This window comes from Megalobrama amblycephala, linkage group LG18 (assembly GCF_018812025.1).
Source record: "Megalobrama amblycephala isolate DHTTF-2021 linkage group LG18, ASM1881202v1, whole genome shotgun sequence".
NCBI classification, from domain to species: Eukaryota; Metazoa; Chordata; class Actinopteri; order Cypriniformes; family Xenocyprididae; genus Megalobrama; species Megalobrama amblycephala.
Window position 1 is genome coordinate 32,352,122 of NC_063061.1, and position 9,575 is coordinate 32,361,696.

General features: G+C 42.4%; 1 protein-coding gene and 1 long non-coding RNA gene across 3 annotated transcripts; both read left to right on the forward strand.

Annotated features, from left to right (window-relative positions):
• Window positions 1-466: 466 nt before the first annotated feature.
• On the forward strand, window positions 467-3,220 carry LOC125252115. Of its 2 annotated transcripts, XM_048165152.1 has the most exons (3): window positions 467-729; window positions 880-961; window positions 1,490-3,220. In XM_048165152.1, exon 3 carries the CDS (start codon window positions 1,867-1,869, stop codon window positions 3,214-3,216), a length of 1,350 nt encoding a protein of 449 aa, XP_048021109.1. In that variant the 5' UTR covers window positions 467-729; window positions 880-961; window positions 1,490-1,866; the 3' UTR covers window positions 3,217-3,220. The 2 variants fall into 2 exon arrangements, with proteins under 2 accessions (XP_048021109.1, XP_048021110.1); XM_048165153.1 differs by having other exon boundaries at window positions 880-3,220.
• Window positions 3,221-7,371: 4,151 nt separating this feature from the next.
• LOC125253028 lies at window positions 7,372-9,568 on the forward strand. The gene is made up of 3 exons (XR_007181336.1): window positions 7,372-8,718; window positions 8,870-8,951; window positions 9,482-9,568. It is a non-coding gene; the product is annotated as an uncharacterized LOC125253028 (long non-coding RNA).
• The last annotated feature ends 7 nt before the right edge of the window (window positions 9,569-9,575 follow it).

The window sequence follows — 9,575 nt, forward strand, 5'->3', positions numbered from 1 at the left end:
ACATGGCCTTGTCCCAACTTTTTTGAGATGTGTTGATGCCATGAATTTTAAAATCAACTTATTTTTCCCTTAAAATGATACATTTTCTCAGTTTAAACATTTGATATGTCATCTATGTTGTATTCTGAATAAAATATTGAAATTTGAAACTTCCACATCATTGCATTCTGTTTTTATTCACAATTTGTACAGTGTCCCAACTTTTTTGGAATCGGGTTGTATGTCAACATTACAATTTAGAGTAATCTGTTATCGGAGGTGACTGTCCAATGAATGTGGTTTCAGAAATGTACATATATAATCATGCAGTTAGCTAACAATATAATAATTTAGGCAATTGAATTTACAATCACTGTTAGCAGATTAATGATTACATGTTAACAATAATTAGGATATAGAAATTTGGGAATGTGCATGTGTAGCTGGTTCAAATATTACAATATATATATATATATATATATATATATATATACATAAAGAATAATGTTAATGAACTTCATCAAAACTTGTTATTTTCTTATATTCTCATGTTTGTGTTCAGAGTTATAATGAGGCATAACATGCATAATTAATTCGAGTAGGAACCGTTAATGCAGAATATTTTATGGGGCACATAATGGTGACGCACACAATACCTCGTGCGATGTGTGAACAGCGCCATCTTTAGAAGCACATTTGCTATTGACGAGGTCGGTTGTGCTTTCTCTCGCTCTTCAAACAAGAGTGCTGGTAAGGAGATTTCTCTAAGTGTAAACAATATCATCGATTAATTTCATGAGATAAATAATGTTTAAGTGTAATGTAAGACGGTGATTTCATGAAATGTAACGCATTGAATTGTATTTTGAACATTTTACTGAGATTGGTTTTGCTTACTAGCTTTTTCCATGCTGTATGGATCACTGAAGGGGAGAGACGTGTATCCCAAAAAACATTAATTGTGCTCTGTGTATTTCTGCAGGTATGTTCGTTGTTTATTGTATTATATGTTGAGAAATGTTTGAAATGTGTTTACTATCGAGTTTATACGAGTTTGATAGATACAAAAAAAAAGAGTGAGGTCTGTATGCAAACGTGATGTTATCAAATTTAATATTTTCAATTTAAATTGTGCAAAATCTGTAACTTTGCACATTTCCCCCCATTTAATTAATTTACTGATGCGAGTACGCGGTGAGGAACTATATTTTCTTTTTTTATATATATTTCATATGCCATATAATGGTGACATGTATTTTGTGACTTACTTTATTTGTTTGTTTTATCTTAATTATCTTGATTTATTTGATTTATACTATTTGTCTTATGTTTTGTAACTGTTAATTGAGTAAATTGCCTTCTTGAGAAGCACATTTGCTATTGACGAGGTCGGTTGTGCTTTCTCTCGCTCTTCAAACAAGAGTGCTGCTTTTTCCATGCTGTATGGATCACTGAAGGGGAGAGACGTGTATCCCAAAAAACATTAATTGTGCTCTGTGTATTTCTGCAGACCTGCTTCTTCAGAATAAACCTTCCTGAGACCTGCTCCACCTGTATTGTCATCTTTGAGAGCAACAAAACACAACCAGAGTAAAACTGCTACATAAAAATGGTGCCGTGACCTACTGGATCAACTGGATCAGCCGCAGCCGATCGCCGGAGTTGTGCAACGTGTTCGTGACGTATTGATGCTGCATCTGGAGATCGAGGAATCGATTTCACCATTGTTCTGGTAACTGTAAACCAAAAAAAAAAAAAAAAACAGAGAGACCTTTTTCCGTGGACTGACATATTGAACTGTTGTCTTTTTCCTCATCATACTTACTGGACATTGAATGAGGCCAGTTTTCTTTTGTGTTTATTCTGTCACTGTCATATATTTACACCATGGCCGGGGCATGGAAAGACTCTGATATGACAACGCCATATCTGGGGAGGGGCAGAGGGTTGTTGGGGGTGGAAGAAACTGCCGTTGGTAAACCTAGAGTGTTAGCTTATAGTCCTCAATCACATGATACCCTACTAGATCAACCTATTGGGCCGACTGCCTCCACTCCTAGTGATGCAAATGATAACATTGCACAGCAGTTACGTGAACTTATTGGTGAATTAGGCAGTCAGATAGGTGATTCCATCGTCACCCGGCTATTAACTAGTCAAAGCCCAGTCACCCCCTCCAGTTCAGTCCCATTCAGTGCTGTTGCACCAGAACCCTCTAACGCAGGCCGAAATCTAACTAATGTCAGCCTGATAGTCAAGCCAGATGTCAAAGAGCCTCCAATGTTTAGAGGAGATGGAACAGACAAATACGCAGTTCAAGAATGGATTGAGTTGATGGAATTGTATCTCCACAAAGCGGATTGCTCTGACACAGATCAGGTAGATGAGATACTGAGCCACCTGCTAGGCAGGGCCAAGAGTATTGTCAAGGTCAGACTCAAAAGCAGCCCTAACGAAGCCATCTCCCCTGAGACCATCTACGATGTGTTGAGACGTTACTTCAGTGAAAGTCCTGTATCATGTCAACCACTTGCTGACTTTTACGCGACACGACCCAAAGTAAATGAGTGCCCTGTTGATTACTGGGTTCGATTAAATGCAGCTGCTGAATTAGCAGATAGCCATTTGCAGAAACAAGGAGAAAAGATGAAAAACATGAGTTCTGAAATTGCGATGATGTTCATCAGAAACTGTTCAGAACCAAACCTCTCTAGTATGTTTAGGTGTAAACCTATCAGTAAATGGTCAGTCACTGAAATTCAGGAGGCCATTGACGAACACCAAAGGGAAGTCCAGTCTAAAAAACTGTCCGCTGTCACGCATGATGTTAACACCGTCCAAGTCGCTGCAGCTAAAGTATCAACCTACCCCCACGCTGTCACCAAGGGAGATGATATGAAGGCGGATGCTCCTGTTTATGTCCCTGATAGTCCTTTGAAGGCTGCTGAACCTGCAACTTCAGAAGCTGCCACTTTGGAGCGTGTCTTAAGTATGCTGGAAAAGGTACTGGAGCGTACAAGTCAGAATGCTCCCATCTCACAGCCGAGAACAACTCAGTGGCGCAGCTTTCCCCCGTGCAGAGTCTGCGGTGATAGGAATCATTCCACACGTTCACATTGTATGAGAGAAAGGAGATGTTTGTTGTGCTTGGAGATTGGGCATCAGCAGAAACAATGCCACAAAGTCGTCAGCCCTGCTAGTCCATCTGCTTCTGACCTGCACGCTCAGGGAAACTAATACACTCACGTATGGGAGGGGATTATGTGAGGTGCAAAATGTCAAACCCTCAATGTGGATGATGATTTATATGTTTATGATGAATGTTGCAAGTCTGTCTCCAGTAACAGTGTCGTCCTATTCCAGAATGTCACAAAGTTGGAAAAGGCAGATAGTCTGTTCTATACTTCAGTTCTGTTGAATGACAAACTCACAGTCCAAGCTCTACTGGATAGCGGATCTATGGCATGTACGATCAATGAAGAAACAGAGCGTGAACTTTTGAACATGGGAATGTCTGCACAAGTAGATCAGCCACATATGGACGTTCTTCTCATTGGCTGTGGTGGTGTTAAAGTCAGACCAAAAGGAGTCTATCAGCTGAAGATGGACGTGTATGGCAAGTTAGTGAGTGTGCCTACACTAGTCGTCCCGGGACAGAGAGATCAATTGATTCTGGGAACTAATGTCATTAAGTTCATACTTACTCAGCTCAAACAAACCTCTGGCTATTGGAATGTCATGAATCGTCCTGAAACATCTGGAGAACCTGAAATTGAGCAGTTCCTGAACATGTTGTCGGGCATTAACAGGTGGAAGGGTGGTGAAATCCCTGATATTGTGGGCACTGCAAAACTAGCCCAGGCCATTACTCTGTTGCCCAAACAAGAACACCTCGTGTGGGGTAAACTTCCATCAAACACCCCTATTTCTATGGGAAGTACTGTTGTGATTGAGCCACCTAAGGCGCAGACCCACAAGAAAGGCATCATGGTGGGAAGAGTCATTGCCTCTATGTCTGGTGATGGTTGGGTCCCAGTCAGGATCATGAATCCCTTTGATAAGGCTATTACACTGAGAAGGAACTCAAAAATAGCTGACGTCTTCCCTGTTGTGGCTGTTGAAGACCTCAATGTGCACCTTGATCGCAAGAATGATAAGATGCTGAGTGTGCAGAACCAGGGCATCAATGGAGGCATAGATGGAGATTGCCCTGCTTTCGAGCTCCGTGAAAGCCTTCAGAAACTTGGTCTTGGCGATTTAGACATTGAGTCGTGTGAAGTATCCCACTATTGGAAGAGTCAGCTAGTACAGCTTATTAGGAGGCATGAGGACGTATTTTCCAAGCACAAACTAGATTGTGGAGAAGCCAAGGAGTTTGTCCACCGTATTCGTTTGTCAGACGATTGTCCATTCAGGCTTCCATACCGCCGTGTTCCACCAGCGCAGTACCAGAAGCTAAGGAGTGTTCTTTCTGAGATGGAGGAACAGGAAATCATACGCAAGTCTAATAGTGAGTGGGCTTCGCCTCTTGTGTTGGTATGGAAGAAAAATGGAGACCTCAGAGTGTGTGTTGACTACCGTTGGCTGAATGCTCGGACTGTTAAGGATGCCCACCCCTTGCCTCACCAGGCGGACTGTTTGGCAGCTTTGGGAGGGAATGTGATCTTTAGTGCGATGGACTTAACCTCTGGTTTTTATAACATTGTAATGTCTGAAGAGGACAAGAAGTTCACTGCCTTCACGACTCCAATGGGCCTATATGAATTCAACCGTCTGCCTCAAGGGCTCTGTAACAGTCCAGCCAGCTTTATGCGACTCATGATCAACATCTTCGGTGATCAGAACTTTCTCACTCTCTTATGCTATCTTGATGATCTTCTTGTGTACGCTCCAAATGAAGAAGCGGCCATTGAGCGGCTTGAGCTGGTGTTTTCTAGGCTCAGTGCGCATGGACTGAAGTTGGCGCCAAAGAAGTGCCATTTTCTTCGAAGAAGTGTGAAATTTCTAGGGCATGTCATTGACGGCACTGGAGTGGCAACAGATCCAGACAAGGTTAGCGCCATCTCTGCCATATCTGTATCTGATCTGATGATGCCGGATGGAGTGACTCCTTCACAGAAGAAGATAAAGTCCTTTTTGGGTATGGTGTTATATTATCAAAACTTCATTCAGAACTGCTCCAGTATCGCAAAGCCACTGTTTGCTTTGACTGCTGCACCCAGAGGGAAGAAGACCCCTGTGAGAGGCATTGCATCATTCAAAAGACTGAACCCCGATGATTGGAAGCAAGAGCACAGTGTGGCATTCGAAAAGCTAAAGACAGCCCTGTTAGAATCTGTTGTGCTGGCTCACCCCGATTTCAGCCGACCATTCATTCTATGTACTGATGCGTCTATGGATGGGTTAGGAGCTGTACTGTCACAGGTCCCGGAAGGAGAGATTAAGGCACGTCCCATCGCCTTCGCCAGTAAAGCTCTAACTCGTGCACAAGCCAAATACCCTGCTCATCGTCTAGAGTTTTTGGCTCTGAAGTGGTCCGTCTGTGACAAGTTTAGTCACTGGTTGAAGGGGCACGACTTTACTGTCTGGACGGACAACAATCCTTTAACATACATTATGACGAAGCCAAAGCTTGATGCATGCGAGCAGAGGTGGGTGTCCAAGCTGGCCCCTTATAGCTTTAGCATCCAATACATACCCGGCAGTAGAAATGTAGTCGCAGACGCCTTGAGTAGGCAGCCCTTCATCCGTGGGTGTGTCAGTCAGAGGCTGATGTCTGAGCCATACAGTGTGCTGTTGGAAGAAGCAGAGCAAGTCCGAGAGAACTCCATACAAGATGTTTTCAGGTTGAGTGCAAACACCTGTAATGTTAAACATTACCCCTGTGCAGATTCAGAATCATGTTCACTCACCAGTGTTGAAGTGTCGGCAGTCCTTTGATGTTCACACAGAGTGGGAAGTAGGCGCGAGGGATAGAGCGGTCCAGTGGCTCACTCAGGATACCCACCAGTTGTTGTCTCCAGGTCCTAGTCCCCTGCCGGTTTTCTCATTGAGGGATTTACAGGAAAAGCAGCAGGACGATGCAACCCTGTCAAGAGTCTTGTTCTATGTAAGAAGAGGAAGAAAACCATCTAGACGTGAGAGAACTGGAGAAACTCACAAGGTAATTAAAACACTTAAACAGTGGGAGAAGTTCAAAATGCTTGACGGCATACTATACCGAGTGTGCAAGGATGTCCTGATGCGAAAAAAGAGATTGCAATATGTTGTTCCAAGTTCGCTGGTGAAGCAGGTTCTTCAAGGCATTCATGATGAGGCTGGGCATCAAGGCCAGGGTAGGACTTTATCCCTTGTGAGACAGAGATTTTTCTGGGTCAGTTTGGAAAAGGATGTGCGTGAGCATGTTAAATGTTGCAAGCGCTGTGTAGTGAGTAAAACTCCCGAACCTGAAGGAAGAGCTCCTCTTGAAAGCATCAAAACATCTAGCCCCCTGGAATTGGTCTGCATAGATTTTTGGTCCGCGGAGAATTCCAGTGGTCGCAGTGTGGATGTCCTGGTCATAACAGACCACTTTACTAAGATGGCCCACGCTTTCCCTTGTAAAGACCAGTCAGCGAAACAAGTTGCAAGGCTGTTGTGGGATAGGTACTTCTGCGTATATGGCTTCCCAGAAAGGATCCATTCGGATCAAGGTGCCAATTTCGAGAGCCAGCTGATCCATGACCTGCTGGAAGTTGCTGGAGTGAGAAAGTCAAGGACAACAGCGTACCACCCAATGGGCAATGGTCATGTTGAACGATTCAACAGAACACTGGGTGGTATGATAAGGGCATTGCCACCTAGAGCCAAGCAGAAATGGCCACAGATGTTGCAGTCGTTGACCTTTGCTTATAATTGTACAGCCCATGAGTCGACTGGGTTTGCGCCCTTTTATTTGATGTTCGGCAGGGTTCCGAAACTTCCAGTGGATGTAATGTTCAGCAGTGTGGAGAGGGACGATGCCCTCATTGACTATGATGCATACGTGAGGAGGGCTGCATTGAGCTATTCTCACGGATGATAAAGCCGGTTCCCTGATTACCGCTAAATCGATCACCTGTTTTTAAACGGAGCTTTTTAATAGGCCGTAGTTCACGGACAAGCCACGCAATTGCTCATTATCGAAATCTGCGAATGCTGCGTGGCTTTTCAGGCCAGTCCGTCTATTAAATGCGATTTGAAAGCGGTGATGGCGATTTAGCAGGCCGGCTTTAGACGAAATGCTATACAACAAGAGGAGATTGAGGGATGATTTGAAAGAGGCTTTGGCCCTTGCTCAAAAAATGGAGGCCAGTCAGCGACGCCAGGCAGACCTATACAACAAGAGGACAAAGTTGCATTGAAGTTGGGGATCAAGTCTTACTTGCTAACAAAGGCGAACGTGGTCGCAAGAAATTGGCGGATAAGTGGGAAGCCACCCCATACACAGTTGTTGCCTTGAATCCTCAATGTCACACCTACCGTATACGCAACACCCACACTGGTCAAGAAAAGACTGTTCATAGGAACTTGCTCCTTCAGGTTAACTTTCTGCCAATTGAGGCTGAGGAAGATGAACCCTCATTCAGTGACGGCAGTGAACCAGCTGATGACTGTAGCGGAGTAGCTTTGAGTGATGCTGTAATGCCCATGTCTGAAAGCAGCAATGCAGATCGAACTGCCAGCTGGGTAGCAGGGACTGTAGCTCCAGATGATAACCTGAGCAGTATATCCTCTAAGACAAAGAGCGTCCCCCCATTAACAGTTGATCCTGAGTCTGCGCAATCTGTGTTTCCAGCAACGCAGGAGGAACACTTGGAATGTGACAGCATTTCCAATTCAAGTAAAGGAGGATTGACTTGTGATACAGTATCTGCATCTGTGGGAGGTTCAATTGATGTTGATGTCAGACCTCTTATCCTGTGGATTCACTCCCTAATCATGTGGTGACCCAAGTCAGAACCAGATTTGGCAGGCTTGTGAAACCTATGAACAGGTTGATTCAGAACATGACCCAAAACATGAAGACAAGCAGTTCAGTCAATGGGGTTACCAGGTCTTTATTGACATAAGATGATGAAACTGTTACATAGATTATATTAGTGTTTCTTTTGAGGTTACTTAATTTACATCAAGTTGAGAAGACCAACATTCAGAAAACCTTCAGCTTCATTTAAAAGTAGCTGTCACATTGAAATCATAGTAGTGGTGTTTGGGGCACCCTATTCACAAGTGTTCTCTTAGTAGGCCTGATCACCCTGCTTGGGTCACTTTCCCTGTAGGTTGGGAAGCATATGTTGCTGTGTTGAGTGTATTGAATGTCAGTTGAGTTTTTATTCTGTGTGTGGCTTCTTGATCAGCTATTTATCCGTATTGAACAAGTTTTGTGAAGTTCAGCGGGGAGAATGTAGCTGGTTCAAATATTACATATATATATATATATATATATATATATATATATATATATAAAGAATAATGTTAATGAACTTCATCAAAACTTGTTATTTTCTTATATTCTCATGTTTGTGTTCAGAGTTATAATGAGGCATAACATGCATAATTAATTCGAGTAGGAACCGTTAATGCAGAATATTTTATGGGGCACATAATGGTGACGCACACAATACCTCGTGCGATGTGTGAACAGCGCCATCTTTAGAAGCACATTTGCTATTGACGAGGTCGGTTGTGCTTTCTCTCGCTCTTCAAACAAGAGTGCTGGTAAGGAGATTTCTCTAAAGTGTAAACAATATCATCGATTAATTTCATGAGATAAATAATGTTTAAGTGTAATGTAAGACGGTGATTTCATGAAATGTAACGCATTGAATTGTATTTTGAACATTTTACTGAGATTGGTTTTGCTTACTAGCTTTTTCCATGCTGTATGGATCACTGAAGGGGAGAGACGTGTATCCCAAAAAACATTAATTGTGCTCTGTGTATTTCTGCAGGTATGTTCGTTGTTTATTGTATTATATGTTGAGAAATGTTTGAAATGTGTTTACTATCGAAGTTTATACGAGTTTGATAGATACAAAAAAAAAAGAGTGAGGTCTGTATGCAAACGTGATGTTATCAAATTTAATATTTTCAATTTAAATTGTGCAAAATCTGTAACTTTTCACATTTCCCCCCATTTAATTAATTTACTGATGCGAGTACGCGGTGAGGAACTATATTTTCTTTTTTTGTATATATTTCATATGCCATATAATGGTGACATGTATTTTGTGACTTACTTTATTTGTTTGTTTTATCTTAATTATCTTGATTTATTTGATTTATACTATTTGTCTTATGTTTTGTAACTGTTAATTGAGTAAATTGCCTTCTTGAGAAGCACATTTGCTATTGACGAGGTCGGTTGTGCTTTCTCTCGCTCTTCAAACAAGAGTGCTGCTTTTTCCATGCTGTATGGATCACTGAAGGGGAGAGACGTGTATCCCAAAAAACATTAATTGTGCTCTGTGTATTTCTGCAGACCTGCTTCTTCAGAATAAACCTTCCTGAGACCTGCTCCACCTGTATTGTCATCTTTGAGAGCAACAAAACACAACCAGAGTAAAACTGCTACA

Bases quoted from the DNA above. Each gene is read 5' to 3' on its own strand.
- LOC125252115 (XM_048165153.1), top strand. From the start codon at position 1,867: ATGGCCGGGGCATGGAAAGACTCTGATATGACAACGCCATATCTGGGG.